This window comes from Lytechinus pictus, chromosome 3 (genome assembly GCF_037042905.1).
Source record: "Lytechinus pictus isolate F3 Inbred chromosome 3, Lp3.0, whole genome shotgun sequence".
NCBI lineage: Eukaryota > Metazoa > Echinodermata > Echinoidea > Temnopleuroida > Toxopneustidae > Lytechinus > Lytechinus pictus.
Genome location: NC_087247.1, coordinates 65,039,715 through 65,061,392, shown reverse-complemented (window position 1 = coordinate 65,061,392; position 21,678 = coordinate 65,039,715). Strand labels below are relative to the sequence as shown.

At 36.5% G+C, this 21,678-nt stretch overlaps 1 protein-coding gene across 2 annotated transcripts; it reads left to right on the top strand.

Moving 5' to 3' along the window:
* The first annotated feature begins 2,601 nt into the window (after positions 1–2,601).
* On the top strand, positions 2,602–21,369 carry LOC129256812 (ras-related protein Rab-7L1-like). 2 transcript variants are annotated; one of them, XM_064097570.1, is made up of 6 exons: positions 2,602–2,956; positions 8,128–8,199; positions 16,861–17,042; positions 17,650–17,771; positions 18,590–19,084; positions 19,660–21,369. In XM_064097570.1, exons 1-5 carry the CDS (start codon positions 2,821–2,823, stop codon positions 18,720–18,722), a joined length of 645 nt encoding a protein of 214 aa, XP_063953640.1. In that variant the 5' UTR covers positions 2,602–2,820; the 3' UTR covers positions 18,723–19,084; positions 19,660–21,369. The 2 variants fall into 2 exon arrangements, with proteins under 2 accessions (XP_063953640.1, XP_063953639.1); XM_064097569.1 differs by having other exon boundaries at positions 18,590–19,114.
* The last annotated feature ends 309 nt before the right edge of the window (positions 21,370–21,678 follow it).

Sequence of the window (21,678 nt, the reverse complement as noted above, 5' to 3'; positions counted from 1 at the left end):
AGCAATATTAAACTAATTATTTATAATCACGCAATAAATTTTAATATTCGTGAAATAATGTTTTATCTATAAATTGTTCTTCAAAACGGCATTGCTTATCAGAAGTACGTAATACATATGCGGTTCAAGGGTCGACGCCATTGTACATGTATTTGCGTTGTTTACATGTGGATCAAGGGGTCTACGCGACATCAATCTGGTAAGAAACCTTCATTTTGTATCATTTTTACCGAAGATTTTTTGAGACCTTCCTACGCATTAGGTGTAGGAAGGTGTAGAAATCAATAAAATTCATAAATTTAACTTCATTTATGTTTTAAAAGATGGATTTCCTAGGGAAATCCATCTTTGTTTTGGACCTTCTCTATGGAGAGAGTGTCAAGACGTCAATGATGAAGAAGTATATGACAGTATTTAAAAAGTCATCATCATTGCGTCATCAAGACTAGGAGCTCCCTGGGTTATGTTGAGTCTAGCCATATTACATAGAGTCTACATACCGGAGTTAGATACGAATAGACCAACTTGCTCGCAGTCTGTAATGTAGCCAGCTGGCAGCCGTCTGTTTCGAGGAGTTTTTAAAGATTTTTAAATTATTTTATTTCTCCTCATACACAGACGGCTCGCGATTGTGCAGCCACCATATTTTATTTAGGGGGTTAACAATAAAAAAAAAAAACCTGACGGGGCTCTATGATTTTTGTCTTTATTTCATGAAAATACATAGAACTGGACCAAAATAAAGATTAATATTCTGTTTTGGCCTTAAATGCACCAAAACAGACAAAAATAAACTTAAAAGGAAAAAAAGCAGTGACTTACTTCAGCTATCACGCAACTCCCATTTCCTTGGTTTATCCGAACTTAATACTTAAACATATTGGCATTGAGTCCCTGTACAGATCGAGTTAGAACTTCAGGTTAAAAGTTGTTTAGAGTTTGTTCTTTTTTCCAAAGCTTTTTTTTTTAAGACTAACCAAACATGTTTAGGGTATGTTTATTTCCCACAAGCTTTTTCCCTTGGGGTCATATTCTGGCGACAACTTGTTTAGGGGCAAAAAATGTGTAAATAAAGCCTGCGAAAAACTTGTTTAGGGGGTGTTTGGAAATAATTTGGCCATGCATGTGTACAGCAGTACATTTGACTGGCCCCCTGGGGTAACAACCTATCTATGCCACAGGGTGGCTAAGTCCGTGAGTTTAGTGGGGGCATTTAGTGTTTTGTTTTGTTCTGCGCAAGAACAACAAAAGGTGAAACGTCGGACGATCCAAGAAGACCAAGTAACGTTATTTGGGTTGAGCTTTATATAACCGTGACCAAGTCAACGTTCAGCATAAAATACAAAGCATCAATCGTAAACACAACACACGTATATGATGTATGGAACGCCAATTGTCATGATACTATAACTACGAATAACATACTGGCGGTTTTTTTCCTTCCACTTTAATGAAATAGGCAATATATCCAATATTAATCTTTGTTATATTTATTACATGTAGGTCTATATCAATCATAGAAAAAAAATCATATGGCAAGTTCCCCCAAGTCTGTGCAGTCCCCCTTGTCTGTGCACACACGTATTTGCGTGATTCTAGTAAATGAAGATACGCAACGAACACAAACTTTACACATGCAATACATAGACAGATATTCATCAAAAGATCTGATTCAAAATGGTGGAAAAATAATGAAATTTGGGCATTTCTTGTAACAGCCTCAAAATGCAGCCTTTCTCATCAAAATCCCTGAATCGCATGCAAAGTGAATTGGTGCGCAGACATGGGGCACCATTTTTTGTTCAATTTGAAAATGACTGCCCGAGGTTTTTTCCAAGAAAATCATATATTTCTTTAAAAATTTTTATGAGATATATATATATATATATATATGGGGGACCACCATCATACAGTAAACTTATAGATCTCAGGTCTTCTAGGCTATATACAGAAGATCCATCTGCATGTGTATTTTATAGATTATTTTTTTACCTCAGCAGTTTATTTAAAATGCTGCCAACTATAGCCACTCAAAATTTAAAGTCAGCTGAAATTTGAGTCGACAGACTGCAAACACTGCATTATGTGTCCATAAAGAGAAAAATACATCCCAAGTTTTTAAATGGGTCCCATGGACCTCCTTTACTTTGCCACACCACTTCTGTACATTTATATATGTGCCATGATAGAATGGTGTGGCCTTCAAGGTAACAAGGTAACTCAGGATAATTTGGCAAATGTTGCCCTCCTGAGTGAAAGAGTGTTTTTATCAACACTCCGGAAGCCATTGCGACAACACTGGATTTAGTTATATTAACCTCGCAATGAGGGTGAATGGATACGGCATTGAAATAAATATTTTAATCACAGACAATTTATCAGTTCTATTAAGACTCTAGTCTAAGCAGTGGTGTAATGAGTGAACAGTTTTGAGACAGCCATATGTTTCCTATACTCTTTTTTTCTTGGTCTTGAAAGTTCTAGGGAATCCATGGCCTCCAATGAACCCACCATCTGAAATGCCAGTGAGATTAGGTACATGTATATAGTTTAAATTATTTTTGCCTAGCCCTATGCTAATCCCAACTATTCTTCCATTACAGGTTTATGCCATCTTGCTGTCTGCCTTTATTCATCTAGTGAATCATGAGAAGCTGAACATTGGATTCTTTCAACAATGACTACATGATGTGACTCTAGCCTTACCCTAATAGACATGCAAATAGTAATAACAGATCAGGAATCAGTTTAAATCCATACATTGGCAATAGTCCATTGACTTTCTCATCTTAGGAACTGATTGTATATGCTAGAATTGGAATGGATGGGGCAAATGAGGTAAAGGAGAAACTGTTCAAAGTTATTATTGTTGGAGATTCTCTAGTCGGGAAAACTACATTTGTTCACAGATATGTTAGTGGCAAGTTTGATCCAGGCTTCAAGACAACTGTTGGTGGTAAGTTTTGACAGATATACTAATCACATCCCTGGATACCTTACCCATGGGTTATATAAATTTGGGGATGATTTATGTCAGATAGTTTTCTTCCCAGATTCTAATGGCATTTTACTGATCAGAAATCAGCATTCTAATTGATGGATTTAAACAATGAAACCATAATTTTCATATTTTGTGCAAATTCTGTACAACATAATTTCAAAATCATAATAACTGAAATGGGACGCATGATTAGCGTGTCAACTTCTCACCTTCCCATCCAAAATCTGTAAAGTCTACAATGTCCTACCCAAAGGAGGTTACTATTTCATAGACTATCAGGAAAGGAAAATGAATAAATATGACATACCAGTCCCATTTCAATAGTTTGAAGTTATTTGAACTTCATTGATAAAGGTTTACTTTTGAATTTGAATGGCATTATTGTTAAAGTGCTGAAATATAAATAGAATGCCAAAAGTCTCAGATAAAAATATATTAGCATGAACCTACTGCGTAGCCAGGATTTCATTTTGGAGGGGGCGGTAAATGCACTCAAAGCGTGCCAACACTTACAGAGCGCACAAAGCGCGCTCCCACAGGGTGGGTGCAGGGAGGGGGAGTTTCCCTCACCTGCGTGAAGCTCTCGATATTTCATCAAATCAAAATGAAAAGGAGCAGTCTCTCTCTCATCTCTAGTACCTATATCAGCTCCAATTAAGTTGACCCTATTGTGATTTTGAACCTTGTTTTCAAAAGTGATTTTCAAAAGGGATAAAATGGAGGAAAATAAAGTAATAATAACCTCGCGCAAAACGCGAAAGCTTAAGCATTTTATAACTTTTTTAATAAAAGGGTCCCGGGAAAAAGGTATTCTCTAAGTTATATTGCATGCTTCCCTTGGAAAGATCTGATTTGATTACAAACAATTTTGCGACAGGGCATTTCTTTAACTTGCAAAGCAGAGGAGAATAAGGGTATATGCCGGGAGGAAGATCCTCCCCGTGCAGAGCAATGAAACTGAAATTTCAAAGGGCGGATGTTTCATCAAATGTAGATATCCCTAATACCCCATCGGCTCTAATTCAATTGATATTTTAAGATTATTGAACTTCATTACAAGGAAAATAGAGCGCAAAAAGTTGAAACTCCTGTGATCTATTGAAATTATATATAAAAATGATGTATAATTTTTTTGACTCATCCTGAAGCGCTTCATTTTTAATGATTAAGAAACTTAAGTGTCATTCAAAGTTTAAAACTGAGGGTGCAAAACAAGACAGGAGATGAATGTGCAGGGAAATGACATGAAGTTTTTTCATAGAATTTGATAGAAATATTGTACTTTTTTATTTAATATGACACAAATTTTATACCTTCCTCTTTTTAAATGAGGAACCTGTTTGCTCCAAAATATGGTTGTTTAGTAATGAGCTGAAAATTGGGAGAAGTGGCCTACAAAAAAATGTACATATGGGCGATTCCATGATAAGTGGTCCTGACATCTAAAAATTTGAAATTCATTTCCAGTCATTTTCAACTGGTAAGTGAAGAATAGTGTCTGGGCCATTCAGATCTAACTTAATTTAAGTCTTTTCCCCATTTTCCATAAATGTTGTTAATAGTTTTGAAGGGTAGTATTTTCTTTGTTAATTTTCCTCCATTGACTTTGCAATGTAATGTAATGTCCATGACATTTTATGCTACCGGTTAGGCCCCCATTCCACAGAACGGAGACCATTGAAAGACCACTGAAAGACTTAAATTGATGAGGTCTTACAGCGACTTAAATTGATGAGGTCTTACAGCGGTCTTCAAGATCACTGAAATTTGTCATCTCTGTGGAATGGCTCAGAAAGACCCCTCAAAGAACTCTGAAAGACTGATGGATATTTCTTGTCTTACTGGTCTTAGAGTAGTCTTACAGAGATCTTTCAATGGTCTTTCAGAGATCTTTTATGCAACAAGTGATCTTTCAGAATTCTTTCCATGGACTTTGCCTGGTCTTTCAATGGTCTTTCAATGATCTTTCAATGATCTTTCAATGATCTCTCAAGAGTCTTACAGTGATCTCCGCAAAAATCTTGATAGACTGCCAAAAGATCATTGAAAGACTATTAAGACCTTTGAAAGTTCATCGAAAGACTACTGAAAGACCGCTGAAAGACTACTGAAAGGCCATTTTCTTGTTAGACCGTTGTAAGACTGTTTTGAACCGTTTCAAAAAGTTTTGGAGCCCATGAAGACCACGAAGACCGCTGAAAGATTGGTCAGGACTCGTGTAAGACCTCAAAGACCATTGTAGGTTCATTGAGAGACCTCTGTAAGATCGACCAAAATTCATGGTCTTTGAAGGTCTTTCAGCGGTCTTGCTCTCTGTGGAATGGCCCCTTAATAAGTTTTGTTACTCCTAAGTAAAAAGGATTATATTATTGATACTTCAAATCCTATTTTAGTTTATCACAAGCAATCTCTTGAGCAGAAAAAAAGAAATCATACCCAAATGCAAAATATGCCAATGAGCGTCATGGACATGACATAGTGATGCACCGTAATGTCCATGACGTTCTTTTGAGTGACCTGCCAAAGTTGTGGAAGATACTATTGCAATTTGGTTTTCATATTCTTGTAGAGTTATCTCTAACCATAAACACTATACTGCTTTGCAATTGAAATGAACTCTTAATTCAGAGAGTTTTTGAGTTGAACTTTAATAGTGTGCAAAACGTGTTTTTTCTGCGTAATGTCCATGACGTTCATTTACATAACTCCTGTCGTAATAATTAGTGATGGATTCCCATAAAAAATTGATGAGAGGTAGAAATTTGCTCCAGCTACAATAATCAATTAACAAACCCAAACTGCAGAGTTCAGAAATGAGTCCTAAATATACCACTTAAAGCAGAAAAATTGGTCCAAATGTAATGTCCATGACCCTGGAATCGCCCATTTCTGGGTGACGGCAGAAATTGATATAAAGATTTTACCCACCCAGGGCCGACCCGACCAGGAGTGCGGAAATTTTGCGTGATCAATATGAAAAAAGAGATAACTTATACTTCGGCCTAACCTTATTCTAATTTCATGCCCTAATGTATACATTTGATCTTTGACTGACAAGAAACACACTCTTCATATAGCCGAGGTGGAAAAACAAGGTAACAGAAAGGATGAGGGAAACAAAGCAGAACTACAATATTGTCATTTAATTGTGCAAAGTGCAGAAGCAAAATATATAAATTTAGAGCGAGAGTGAAGTACTAGTTTGGTTAAGGTAATTTTTTTGAGAAAAAAATAAAAGAATAAAAAGAAAAACAGACAAAGCTATACCTTTGTTCCCTTTCCTCCCTTCGATTTTCCTTTTCTCCTCTTTTTTCCCTTCTTTTTTTGTCTCGCCCACCAGAGGTGAAGGCGAGACTTAGGGATCCAAATGTCGTCTGTTGTCCGTCAGTCACAAACCTTATGACACATAACTCCACAACCGTAAGTCACTTTTCAACCAAACTTGGATGGTAGATGGACTTGGGGGACCTGCATGTTATGCTGCAGTCGGAGGTCACATGGTAAGGTCAAAGGTCGTTTTCAGGTCAACGTTATAGTTAACATGCAAGACTCTTATGACACCTAACTCTGCAACCGTAAGTCACTTTTCAACCAAACTTGGATGGTAGATGGACTTGGTGGACCTGCATGTTATGCTGCAGTCGGAGGTCACATGGTAAGGTCAAAGGTCATTTTCAGGTCAACGTTAAAGTTTACATACAAGACTCTCTTACATGTATGACACAACTCTGCAACCGCAAGTCACTTTTCACCAAAACTTGGATTGTCGATGTAGTTATGAGACCTGCATGTCATGCTGCAGTCAGAGGTCACATGATAAGGTCAAAGGTCATTTTCAGGTCAACATTAAGTTTCTGTGCAAGACTCTCTTATGACACATAACTCTGCAACCATAAATCACTTTTCAACCAAACTTGGATGGTAGATGTACTTAGGGGACCTGCATGCTATTGTGTTGGGAGGTCACATGGAATGGTTAAAGTTCATTTTGAGGTCAACATTAAAGTTTACATGCAAGACTCTTATGACAAGTATTATTCCATCCCAGTCATTTCACAATGAAGTTTCGATATAATTCCGTTGCGTACCCTCGCAAATCACGATATTTCTGGTTATTTCCGTAAGTGGGCGAGACACAAAATCCCTTTTGCCTTATTTTTCTTTCTGGGGACGTTGGGGGGAGGACTGCCCCCCACCCCCCCCCCCCCCCTGGCTAGCATGTTATTGTCACTTGTTTGGTGGGAATACTGGAAAAAAGTGGATTGAGCTAGACATAATCATGGGATGACTTTCGTTGGTACAGAAATTCATGACTCTGGTCTATCTTAAATTCATCTGAGCTGTTAATTTGCAATGACAGTTACTGGTTGGTAGATAATCATGAACACATGAAAGCAGTAGATGGCAGGTTCCAATCCCACTGGTTCACATTTTTTTCTGACTTATGATTTTCATTACAGATCGAGCATAGCGATCTTAAACAAATAGGAGTAATGCCGAAAATTTGTTACCAAATTATAATTTCCTCCTCTTCAAGCCTCTTTACTTACTATCTATTGTCCACAGCGGACGGCATTTTCATATTAATGAGTCAGAGAGAAGAAGATCAAGGGTATTTGTATTCCAGTTCATCGTGGCTTAGTAATGACAAAAATTTGTTAACAAATTATAATTTCCTCCTATTAAAGCCTCTTTATTTACAATCATGAACACAGTTTCCTCTGCCAATGACCTTAAAAAATGCAGCAGTTTGGGTTAAATTGTGTCATGATAAGGATACCAGGGAAAGAAATGAAATAGATAACTAAAATTGAAACAAACAAACAATGAAATTAAAATTACCTGAATATGTTTATTGTTTTTTTTAATGATTGCAGAGCACCAGGAGTATCATATCTGACAGACAGACATGAGTGCTACAATATGAACGCACTATACTTCTAAAAACAATTTCAGATTTTATACAATGATGTTCAGAAAACAATTGAGCTTCCAAAGTTGTATTCATATCAGCTTTATTTATCATCATCCTCATCATCCCCCTCGTCCTGCTCCCCCCCCCTCATCATCATAGTCATCATAAAAGAAGCTAGACAGGAATCTCTACGTGTTTTGTTTATCCATAGTTGATTTTGCACTAAAGAAGATAGAGAGATCCAAACAGGACATTGTGAGGCTTCAGTTATGGGACATTGCAGGTAAGATCAATGAAAAATACTATAGGAACAATTTTGTCTCTCCCTCATAGCAGAGCAGTACCATGGGTGCTGCTTTTTTTTACAGCGGCAGCAGGGGCGGCGTCAACCATGAAATCTTAACCAAGGTTAAGTTTTTGTCATGTCATCACAACTACCTATCTTATGAAATTTGAACATAATAATATTCAAGTGTCATTAATGATCTGGAATGAGTTTTGGGTCACATGATCAAGGTCAAAAGTCATTTATGGTCAATGAACTTTGACCATGTACATGTAGTATCAATATAAAAAACTTAGCGGTTCAGATTTTGAATCTTCAAGATAATTTGAAAATATGCATCCCTACTCTATAAAATCGGCAAATTGATGAATATTTTGTGACTTGAGGCCACTAGTCAAAGGTCAAAATCCAATTGCAGGTTCAGTAAACTGATATCCCCTTAAGGCTTAAAAAATGATGATCTGTAATAAGATTTTGAATTTTCATGGCAGTTTTGAAATCATTATTCGGTATTACATATGTTAAACAGGGATATAATGGTTGACAGGTGTTAGAAATTAGAAGAGTATTATTTCAGGTTACTGGGTCAAGGTCAAAAGTCATGTCAGTTCCTTGGATAAGAATTCATATTTTGTTCAAAAAAAAATTTAACTAGAATTTTAATTCGTCATGAGGACGAATTAGGTGATCTGTCTCTGATTTCATGATCAGGAAGACAATCAGCATGTTTATTGAGATCAATATGATCATCATGATGAAAACTGAACTTCTCTTACGAAAAGAACGTGTTGAATACTCTTGAAAAGAAAGAAATTAGAAACTTTGGAAAATAGGTGTAAATGATACACATGGTACATGTACATGTTATATTAAAAGGATTTTTAAAACTATTTTATTGTGCAATGTTTTAAGTTATATACCTTGTAATGGTCATGAAGGACCATTTGTGAAATGTTGAAAAGAAAAAGAAAAAAAAAAAAAATGTTCACCCCGAGGTTCCAACCCTCGACCTTAGGATTGCAAGTCTGATGCCTTACCAACTGAGCTACACTATTTCCCATAGACTAATACACATAAGCACTATTTCCCATAGACTTTACACATAGCAAATTGAGATGATCTCAAATCCAATTTTGCAAGTGAAATACGGGCATGATCCCGGCATCTGATCGGAAAATGGAGACGACACTTCGATAGCTTACAATCTCAGCTACAACATACCCCAAGCTCAGAGAAAACCGACAAAAAGAAATGGAGATATGGCTCGCGATATAGAGGAATGTAAAATCCAGTTTTGAGAAAAAGTCATTTCCCATAGAGATTGCACACAAAATGAGCGAAAATGACATGCCTCTATAGCTTGCCATTTTTCAGGATGATCCGTTCCTTTAAATGTAAATATAGCCATTACATTAGAAAGAATATGTCCTCAGCTACAATATATAAGAAACTGAGCGAAAATTGACCAATATTTACGAACTTAGAGTCAAATTTGCATAATTGTGATGACGTCATTAGTAGCAAAATGGGAATTTTGAGTTCCGACGCCATTTTGATGACGTCATGATAAAATTTCGGGTCAAATGTGACATGAAATCATATCTCCCGTCCATACTCTATTCGAATATGAAAAAAAAATTGGGGGTCAACGGACTACCTGAAGAGCTATAATGAGTTTTGTAAAGGCATGTTTTTGCACATATATTGTCTATGGTTAGTGCGCGCGCGCGTGCGTGCTGTAAACTTTGATGGAGGCTAATTCCGTTATTACTTGTCGTAGAAGGTTGATCAAGGTATCAAATTACTCAGAATTATATAATCAATGCATTGATATTAAAAAAAATACCGATACTATGTTGTATAGTGCCGTTACGTGCGCGCAAATTTTTGAAATGCTTAAAATGACCTGATTCGTACTCTACTTTGGTCAAAAAGTGATTTTGAGCATTTTAAAATTTTGACGCGCGCGTACGCGCACGTCGTGACCTTTACATGACCTTTGATGACATGGACAGTTGACCCTTGACCTGAAGTTAATGTGATGTAAATATTGTTAATTTTTGATAATTGATAATGAAGATATGATTGAAACTGTGATTTTACAAAATGGCGTCTAGATGACGTCATGATGACCTTTTGACCTTAAACTTGCTTTATACACATCACATGATGAGTCCCCATATCTGATGATATTTTGAAGATAATTGATGATGTAGACTTGGAGATTCTGTGCTAACAAGAATAGGGCGGAAAATAAAAATAAATAATAAATAAATAAAAAAGAAAATTCGTACGAAATTAAGAGTTGATCTGTCGATCGACAGATCACCTAATTACATAAAATGAAACCTACATTGGATGTTGGATATATTGGATATCACAAATGATAAAAATAAGTATGGTAGTTGAGGTCAAAGGTCATGAACTTAGGATTTTATATTTATTGAATACCTTTTTCCCCCCTCTCTTTTTGTAAAATAATTCATCCTTCATCCTGCACCTCGGAATGGTTTACCGTACTAGATAGATGGTGCAAAATAAATACTGTGTTTATTGTTATTGTGAAGTTGCACTGCTGCTATATTGAAATATGTAATGCAGGCGAGACTGCCAGAGGCGTTCCACTTGTTCATATTTTATTTTTTATTATAAAGGATGAGTATGTTAGCTAAATGTCTGTATTATTTTAATCTGTTAAAACAAAGTGAAAACAAACCGCCAGAATCATATTCAGATGAATGAGATTTAGTTTATTTGTCTCATTGTATTTAGGTTTATTGAACTTTGGCCTTTTGGGGGTATTTGTTGAATTGCCATTATAATTTTGAAAGTTTATGGATCTGGTTCATGAAACTTGGACATAAGAGTAATTTTATCATTTGTGTGTTTCAGGTCACACGACCAAGGTCAAAGGTCATTTAGGGTTAATGAACTTAGATTATGTTGGGGAAATCAAAACGAAATCTTAACCAAGGCTAAGTTTTTAAAATATAACTCTGAAAGTACATGTATATGCAGAGCTGCCAACCACACTTGACCAAAAATATCATTTCACCCCAAAAATCATATTTTTAGACAAAAAATCATAATCATACCCGTCGTGTACTTTCCTACTATACATCTCCTTATTTTGTTGTGCTCACTGTAATTTTTACATGTATATAATGTATACGACAGGTATGAATAGGATTAGGGGGTAAAATCATAGGATCTTCATTTAGTAACGTAATTACATGCATGGCTGATAGGTTACCTCATTTAAATGTGGGACCCTGATGCAGCTGCTGATAGTCGCTGCTCCTTTGCACTTAATAGATTATTGCTGAATTTAATTTCAAAGCAGTTTTGTCCTTTACATTGGCATGTTGCCTTTTGAGTGAGAATATCACTTAATGTTGTAGTACCGGTACTCAGACTGGACCTAAACTCTGTCTTATTCTTTCTCACCATACTGAAAAGCCTTTCGTCAGATGCATTACTATGAGAGATAGACAGAATCAGCATCATGACTTTAACTAGATGAGCATAGCACAACTGCCCACTGGATGGATCTTTGAGCTGAGATACTGCCACGCATGCCAAGTCTGCTTTTTCTGTATCAATCTTGTCTACAGCAGGATCACTCTGGTAGGAGGCATATTCCAGTTCCACATTGTCAATTTCATCTTCCATGAAGTGGAATCTCCTAATAAAATACTCCACTGATGCAAAGGGTATTTCCTGTTGTCTCTTAATATTAGCCACTCTAGCATGCACGAGTAGCGGATCCTTCATCGGAAATTTGGTTACCACATAATTGCAAACTGACATTTACATGTAGTACTGTCTCACTGATGAGAAGGACTTCCTTTTCTGGCCATCACTGAAGTGTCCACTTTGCAGGAACCCCCTCACTTTAGAACCAATCACCAGATCCTTGTCATCACGCTGATTGTCAGTGCATTTGTAATCACACTCTTGTGAAGATGTCATCAGCACTTTAGGCTTAACAAAGCTTGTCGGAGCACTTTGAAGAAAGGCTTGCAGTCTGTCAAGTAGGACATAAATCTTAGGTAATTCTTCTTGGAGCTCTAAATTCAGTCTGGTGAACAAAGGGATGTTGTGGTGGAGAAACAGGCAATAGAGTTTGTTCTCATCATCTGTCAGTTTGTCATAAATAGCACCTGCCTTAGATGTAACTATGACCTCTTGAGAGGTCTTGCTTACAGCACCCTTTGTGCTAACCCAGAGAGCTCCGGCCCGTCATCTGAGTCATCTGCGGGCCGGAGCTCTCTGGGTTACCTTTGTGCCTGCAAACAGTTGACCTGTCTTCTTTGATAATGTTGTACCACTAGAACTTGATGTTGGCATTCTAGCACTTGGAGTTTTTTTCTTTCCTGATCCAACTGTGGTACTTGCAAGGAGTTGTTTTTTCTTGTCACATTACTCACACTGGCTCTCTTCCCGATGGAAGAAGTAGAAGGACAAGAAGAAGTACTTGGAGTTGTAACACCTGAAAACAAAGTTTTTGTGGCCAACTGCAGCTTTACTTGTTGATGACTCCAACATAGATGCAAAAGTAGAGCTTGATTTTCAAGATGCAGGCTTTGTAACTGTAGTTTTGGCAGCATGAAGGGGAAAGCCAGAGCCCTTCTTCTGGGGAGGTGGATGAACTTGAGGACCACTAGTAGAAGTCTTCACATATTTACCGCTACTCTGATGGGAGTCATCTTCAATCTTTCTCTTTGATGCAGATGACGATTCCGAACTTGTGCATGCTTTTCCAGACACAGACTAGGAACTAATGCTGCTCTTTTGCTGGGGTTGCGGTTTAACATCTGTAGAAGTGGTCTTCAGCTGGTCACCCCTCTTCTTTGGTGCAGAAGATGATGAAGTTTCAGATTCACTCCGAAAGAACTCAACCAGAGGAACCCATTGTTCAAGAAGTCTCTCCAAGGCCTGCTCAAGGGACAACCATCTGGTGCACACATGTTTGAGAATTGCATGCTGCTAGACGTCACAGCAGGACTGCACAGCACGAAATGCTTTGTGCCTTTTGCTAGACTTTTCGAGATAATAGTAAATAGGTATCAAGAGATCAACCGGAGATATTGGAAGTTGTTGAGCTCCTTTCTCAGCCGCAAGATGGAGTAAATGACACACACAGCCATTAATCTATACTTCAGGATTCTTTTGTATAATATAAGCAGCTACCCCATTGTGAACTCCAATCATAACTGCAGCATTATCCGATGAGAATCATGTCACATTTTCCACGAAATCTCATGCTCTGTGAGAACTTTATCAAGAAGTTGAAAGATGTTCTTTCCAGTGGAAGTTTCCTTCGTCGTAGCTATTTCTAAGAGAACAGTCACAACATGTTGAACATCGTCATCGAACTACCTCACTAGTATGGGGTACAGTTGCTCTTCTGCCCCACTGTCAGAACTACATGTACCATCTGTTGAGATTGAGAAGGGTTCCTCCCTATCTTGTTGAATATGTCCCCTGCAATGTACAAATAAAATGAAATAATGAGACTAAGTCTAAGAGATATTTTAAAGACTAAAAACCTCCGTTCCTCAACACACGTAAATATTCTGTTAGTTCAGACTGTTCAACCGAATTGTTCAACCCATTCATTTAAAACATAAAACTTCTATATGTGGGACCATTGTGAAATTTAACAACAGCCCCACACATAGAAATTTCATGTGGGACATTAAACAATCTTTCCCTGCAAATAGCACTTACACGCATGCCAGGTTATCATCAGATAACTAGGCACAAGTTGTAACTAGGTGCAACTATAGTATAGGCATGACTATAGGCACCATGCAAAATGCACACTAAGTTTTTACAAAATTTCATTTTGATCATGGTATTGGTAGGAAGCAAATGAGCATTGCCATTGGCACTGTGCTTTCGCACCGTAAACTGTGGCCTATGAAATCAACCGATGGCGATGCTGGTTAATTAATAAAGGCTTTGCCTTTGCTGGTAACGTCATTGTCATGGTATGTCATGTATGTAGATCTAGATCTATGACTACGAGTTCATTCAGTCAGGCGGCAATATATTCCGATATATTAATGCCAAGTCATTTCTGTCCCCACTCCCTTCACTCGCCGTTTATTTCTGATGCCAGTGGCAGGGAAAAAGGATTTGCAATCGACTCTAACAGTCAAGTTACACCACGCGACTACATGCTTAGCAAGAGAGGGGGCAAAATTCACGATAAGACCAGCAAATAATTTAAAATAAAAGTAAAACATAAAAACATTCAGAAGCATAATTAGGTCGAACAGTTACACATACCTTTTACTGTTTGTCCAAGGGTCCTCGCAATGGCTGTTGTTTTTGTTCGTTTTGATGCGAACTTCTTTGCAATTCTTCTGTCTGAAAACATGACCTTAACAAGTTGGGTAAAATGATCTGCCGTTGCAAAGGGCAAGTTATGTTCTATAAAAAAATTCGCTATCAGCGTCTCTGCTCTGATAACAGAAAAATTTGTTTTTGTCCAAAATGTAGCAAGTGTTGTCACGTTTTTCATGGCTTCCACAGCTTGTAGATGCTTCAGCCGACTTAGGTGCAAGGTGATGTCCTTTGCACCTCTTTGCGATATTGAGAACTCACATGCATATGCCGTACATCAAGCGGTGTAATTGTTCTTCTTGCTGGCCACTATGCATGGCCACCTAGTCGTATATTCGGATAGGAATGTTTGTCTCCGTGATGATCCAGATCCTTTCGATGTCATGAATATTACATAAATTATTCAACACAATGATCACAGACAACGCACAACGACAATGCTCAAGAAGACGAGTACGAAGTCGAAGCAATATCGCCAGCGCGCTAGTGAATTTAGATTCGCACCAAAGATGGTAGAGCGCCGCGAGATTTGCACACAGTACATGCATATGCATGCACATGCGCACACCTGAGTACCTGGCTTGGCCATGGCTGCGCTAGCGCTGGGCACATCGTACTTGCCTGTTGTGCACACAAACACATTTACGTATAGGAAGCGCGGTATATGATATGCCAGTCAGTATAACATAATACACATGCTCGCTCTATCTCCGTCATAACATGCCAACCGTACACTCGAATACACTCCAGCAATGCTCACGTACGTACGTAATCATGTACAAAAATGCCAATGAGAGATACACACATATAGTACACGGATGCCCATAGCTATATATTTTCGTAAAATCATATTTTATTTAGAAATATCTTAGTGTCGTATTTTAAGTGAAAAATCGTACGGAATACGACAAAATCGTACTATTTGGCAGCTCTGTATGTGGATCTAGTTCATGAAATGTGGACATATGAGTAATCAAGTACTAGTATCATTGATCGTCTTGCACAAGTTTCGGTCACACGATCAAGGTCAAACGTCATTTAGGGTCAATGAATAGTATTTCATCTTAATTTGAATAGTGGTTTTTGTGAATGATTATTCTATAGTCATTTTCAAAGTCAGCACTGCTGCTATATTGAATCAGGTAATGCAGGCAAGACTGCCAGAGGGGCTCCACTTGTTTGCATGTTGTAAACATGTGAAATGATATTTATTTGAAATTGTGAGACATGAAGTCACCCACAAAATTTTTTGAGAGAATTGGCACCAATTTTTTTTTTAAATTGTCACAAAATAATCAAATTATCTGTAGCTTCTGAGCTTTGCAATTTTAAAACAATCTCATTTCACACATTTCAATGATCAATTCTGATCTGTAGAATAATTCCTAATGATTGTCAATAATAAAGATACAAGGGCTTGAAAATTGAAATAACAGAATAAGACATCAATTTTGGCCCTAAAATGCCAGATATGGTCAATCTTGAAAAGTAAATATGTGAGAGTAATTTCTCTTGCAGATTGCTTTAAAGGTCAAGTCCACCCCAGGAAAATGCTGACTTGAACAAATAGAGAAAAATCAAACTAGCATAGTGCTGAAAATTTCATCAAAATCGGATGTAAAATAAGAAAGTTATGACATTTTAAAGTTTCGCTTATTTTTCACAAAACAGTGATATGCACAACTAGGTGAGTCAGTCGATGATGTCCATCACTCACTATTTCTTTTATTTTTTATTGTTTGAATTATACAATATTTCATTTTTTATAGATTTGACAATAACGACCAACTTGACTGAACCACATAGTATTAAACAATGCTAATTCCACATGTTCGGGGAGGAATTAATCATTGTTTCACTTTACAATGAGAAGAAAATTAGATTATTTCATATTTCATATAATAAAATACAAAAGAAATAGTGAGTGGATGACGTCATCAGTCTCCTCATTTGCATAACGACCAGGATGTGCATATAACTGTTTTGTGAAATTAAGCGAAACTTTAAAATGTCATAACTTTTTTATATATTTTACATCCGATTTCGATGAAATTTTCAGTGTTATGCTTTTTGGATTTTTCTCTTTTTATTCAAATCAACTTTTTGTTGGGGTGGACTTGTCCTTTAACAGTGCAAAATAGCTATCCATTATGATTAGACATTTAAGATTACAGCACAATTTTTCTTTTTATTATGCACAAAATGCCTTTTAAAATAACTCTTATACAGGGTATGTGAACCCTATAAAATAATACTGGTGGTCATTAATTCAATATTTAATTTTGATTCTCATGTCTTTATCAGGTCAAGAGAGAGTGAGCTCATTGACAAGAGTTTACTACAAAGATGCTTCAGCTTGTGTTATTATGTTTGATGTTACACAACGCAAGACATTCAACAGTGTTATGAATTGGAAGAATGATGTTGAAAAGAAAGTGACATTATCAAATGGAACCCCTGTTCCCTGCCTTTTACTTGCCAATAAGGTAAGATGAAGGACATTCACAACAGTTCATACTACGTTATTAGGGGCCATGGAACAGTTTTGATTGGGGAGGAGCTGACCATACAAAAAACAATTTTGTACACATTTATTGAAGAAAAATAGGGGGTGGAAGTCCCTAACCCCTTCTTCCAGTTTTGCGGCCCCTGGTTGGGTAATCATATAGAAAATATCTCCAATATCTAGTCCTGAATAGACCTGTCACACACCAGTGGTAAGAGTGACAACATGTTTTCTAGTATTATGATTAATGCCAAGTTGGTGTTTAACATACTGCTTCCATCAGCTCTCGGTTTGCAAAATAACTATGATGACCCAAAACAGGAATCGGGGAAAAGGAAAATGAATAAATGTCAAATTTTCTGAATTCCATTGATTTCTAGGTTTGAAATTGACTGCTGCATATATGTCCTCTATGACATTGAGTCTTATAAATGTGTAATTGGTGCTAAAGTGTAATGAGCACTCTGTTTATCACCATTATAATTCAACAAGAGATGGTTATGGTTAACAAAGATTAATGTATGAGGTGAATGATTTGTGAATGGTATTTATTTTATTCTTTACATTACCCTTATTTTATATTTCAGATTGATCTACCTTCACCTGATGTGAGAGAAGAAGAGATCAAAGAATTATGTCATAAAAATAACTTTATAGGATGGAATAAGATTTCAGTCAAAGACAACACCAACATCGATCAATCTATGAAGTAAGTCTCATGAAAAGAAAATGTGGATTAAAACATAATGGGTTTAAATTCGGTCTATTTTGAGTAGGAATACAATTTGATAACATTAGACTCTGAAAAGCAACGGAAAAGCCCTGTAAAATACCTACATATTTGGGAATTATATAATTGTTTTAAATCATTGAATCGCATTAAAGCAATCCTTTGCTGCATTCAGAAAATTTTTGCCAGCTATTGGAAGATAATGGTGGCCTTACATTAGGAATTTGAATGTACTTGTAGCTATGGTGACTTGAAAAGATGCAGGATTCCTGAATTTGGTGAGTTAGGACTCATTTCACTTTCATAAAATGCAACCAACCCATTCAAGTTGGAGAAATGTATATACACTATTGCACAATATTCCACATTTAGGTATTCAAATAAAACCATATGATGATTTATTGTCCCTAAAATGTCATGTAATGTTCTTGTATCACTTCTCAGCTAATTCAGAATTACGAGTTGGAAATAAAATATTGGTTAAGGATGAAAATTTTATGATATAATTCCCTGGTGAGTTGGATTTTTCAATAATATGAATAATATCTTTGCTTTCTAGCATTATGTTGTCTGAATCACATTAAACCTCAATTGTTTACAACGTCATAATATATGATGCACCCAATATTCTTGTCAATTCATTAAGTTTCAATGTCACAATATTTCAATAATGTCATATTATCCAGCCCTAATATGACATCACACATACACATGCACACCCCAAACACCAACATGCTTCCAGTAAATTCTAACCTAACATAAACAACTCTTATTTCATTTATTTCACCTTATTATAGCTTCCTTGTTGAGGAAATGCTAGTGCAGACTTCTATGGCAAGAGAGTTATCCTATGCAGAAGGACGGATAGACAGTGATGGTAGGATACAAGTGCAATCTGAGAACAAGTCTAGGATATCATGCTGCTCTTAATATACAGTGTGCAAGTTCTGATATTGTAGAGTATATCATGATGAGGAAACATAACATATTGAAATATTGTGTAAATTAGAAACTATACAAAGACTACAGCTCTTAAAATGATTATTAAGACCACATGCCAAAACTTTGTATCCACAATCTGAGTAGGAGATATCTTGAAAAGAATGCGCACACCCATGATGGGGATGTAGTGGCATTTGATCCAGGGGGATGAGATGATCTATCATATTGTTCTTGATAATAGAAGTTGCATTGAGGTGATTGTATGTCCCATCTATCTCACTGATTGGAATTCTGGTTGCACGTTGTACAAACCCCGATGCCCCATATATTTGGTCTACAATCATCATAAGGTGGCAGTAGGGTCCTGCTAATTATGATAGGTGCCCGGGGGGGCCACTTCCATTGACGAGTGGATACCATGCGCGACCACGGGGTCTCGAAAAGCACCCAAATTGCGTATTTTCCATGTTCTGAAAATGCACCCCTTAACAAGTATTGGCGTCTGAAACCCTACCCTTAACATGTATTGGAAACAAAACTATACTCTTGGCAAGTATTCCCTGAAATGAACCCCTAAACAAGTATATTTTAATGTTGTGTCACGGGTCCGTCGGTTTTACCTAATTTACACACCATTTGGTTTAGTAAGGTCCCACCTTCCTCACCTCGCGCAATTCGGGACTCTAAACACGTAGTGTTGGGGCAAAAAGGACATCCTTTATACAACATTTTCATTTTGTTTTATCATCCCCGCAAATGTGACCCTAAACACATAGCTTTCCTAGCGAAATAGATACCCTTTTTTCATTATTTTTGTGTTTTTGACACCCTTATCACGTTACGTACGTAACGTGCCCTATCTTGAAAAAGACATCCTTTTTACGTGTTTTCTTGGTCGCGCATGGTATCCACTCGTCAATGTAAGTGGCCCCCCCGGGGATAGGTGGCATATGATGTGTCATATGTTTACTGCAGAGTTGTACAAAGTCATAGATTCATCATAGCCCTTAACCCTATCTAGCCTTGGGTATTTTGGAAAATCATATAGCGGGGGGGGGGGGGGGGGGGGGGCTCGCAGGCTCCACTTGAGATCTCAGACCTCAACAGCGCGATCATGCTGAAAATTGGCATGCACGTCATCTGGGACATAATCTACAAAATTGTATTGTAATTTATTTCATGCAAATTGCTATGAATTGATTATGCTAATTCATGCATATTCAAAATCATACTTTTTCTTCTAACTCCCTAAAATAGAGCTCCAAATGTTCTAATTTTTGGTGTAGAAACTCTTTGTGGTGTTCTTACCAAATTTACGTTAAAAAATTGCGATATCAGATAAATTTCTTAAGTATTTTATTTTATTTTTTTTGCAATTTCTTATGTATTGTTTCAATAAACTTTATGATGGACTGTTTTGAGATCATAAACAACAAAAACTAAATCGATTTAGACCAGCAAAACTAAACATGATTTCTACTACCAGGATGATCAACATCTTTTGTATTATTAAACAGGTATTCTTGTCCATTTTTGGTCAAACTGCACTATTAGATATATCTAGTGCAGTATTTATTTCATTCCAAACAATTTTTAATGGATATGCCAAAGATAATGTGCATAAATTGAAAAGTGTTTGTGATATAATTGAATGAAGTGTTGAAGCTGTTGGAAATACATTCCGATGGAAAGTAGTTCCATTCTATTGAATCTTTTTTTTGTAATATCATGTTTAAAAAAAAAATATTAATCATTATATCTCATGTTCATTGTTAAATCTGATATTAGTCAAAGGCTGTGATTATTTGTTTGAGCATATAAGAATTACCATTGATGTGGATCTCTTCCCCAAATATCAATGGAATTTTCTGTCTTCTCAAGTGATTAGGGATTCTTGTTCTTTGCTATTACCTAAAGTAATGACAGACAATATTTTGTAAATATTTCTGCCCAAAAGAAAACCAGGTGTTTATGAATTTTATATTGTTTTTTCTTCTATGACAGTAAAATGTGTAAATGTGTAAAATGTGTAAAGGTAGCTTGCAGTCATTATTGTACAGTATTGTACAAGGATTTAAATCTAAAGGTATCAATTATGCTTGATACTGAGTTTCTGAAACAGTACTGAAAATATCGTTTGAAGTGCAATGCGATTTAATAAAACTCACTATGTGTTGAAAGAATGTACAAAAGAATTGTTATCTGACAATGAACAGTCTTAGCAAAACTACATTCTAGCATATACAAAGGAATAGCTTTGATGTGAAATAAGGGTACATTTTAAATTTCTTCTATATTTTTCTCATACTGTACACCACACATTACAATGAATTATGTAACGAAGTAAAAAGTATCAATTGAAAATAGAAATCACTGAAAGAATATTGTATGAAGATATAACTTTAAAATTGTGCAATAAGGAACGTAGAGAACCATACGTTTGCCCGTAAAATTTCGGTTAATAGTGCCCGAGAACATGTATGTGAATAACTATTTTTTAAATCACCCCTTTTTTGAGAACTGAGCTGCCCATCGTGCAAGCCTCTCAAAAATTGGCATAATAGTGTAAATTATGCTAATTTATGCATAAATCACTTTTTCTCTCACTTGCTAAATAAAGTTCCTAGAATGCTCATTATTTTGCATAAATATTCTTTGTACCATTTCAGTTGTTTGAAAAAAATTGGTTTGGAAATCTGTCATATGGGCTATTCCACGGTTACCCACGTTACATTTGGAGACACCTTGACTCATACTTGGAGCTGTAACTCCATTATTATTGATAGGAACTAAACATCTCTTTATCACAACATAGTACGCAGTCTGACTATCCTTTGTATAAAAACAAAACTTGGGAAATTTCATTATGCTCCTGGCAAATCTTTGAAATGTGTTGGTTACTCATGTTACATGATTTGGACATGCATAAAATGAAAAGTGGACA

What these genes read in the sequence shown, in the direction of transcription:
- LOC129256812 (XM_064097570.1), top strand. Translation starts at nt 2,821, where the DNA reads ATGGATGGGGCAAATGAGGTAAAGGAGAAACTGTTCAAAGTTATTATT. An exon ending in TCAGTTATGGGACATTGCAG is followed by an intron (nt 8,200 to 16,860) that starts GTAAGATCAATG and finishes TGTCTTTATCAG; the next exon opens with GTCAAGAGAGAGTGAGCTCA. An exon ending in AACATCGATCAATCTATGAA is followed by an intron (nt 17,772 to 18,589) that starts GTAAGTCTCATG and finishes ACCTTATTATAG; the next exon opens with CTTCCTTGTTGAGGAAATGC.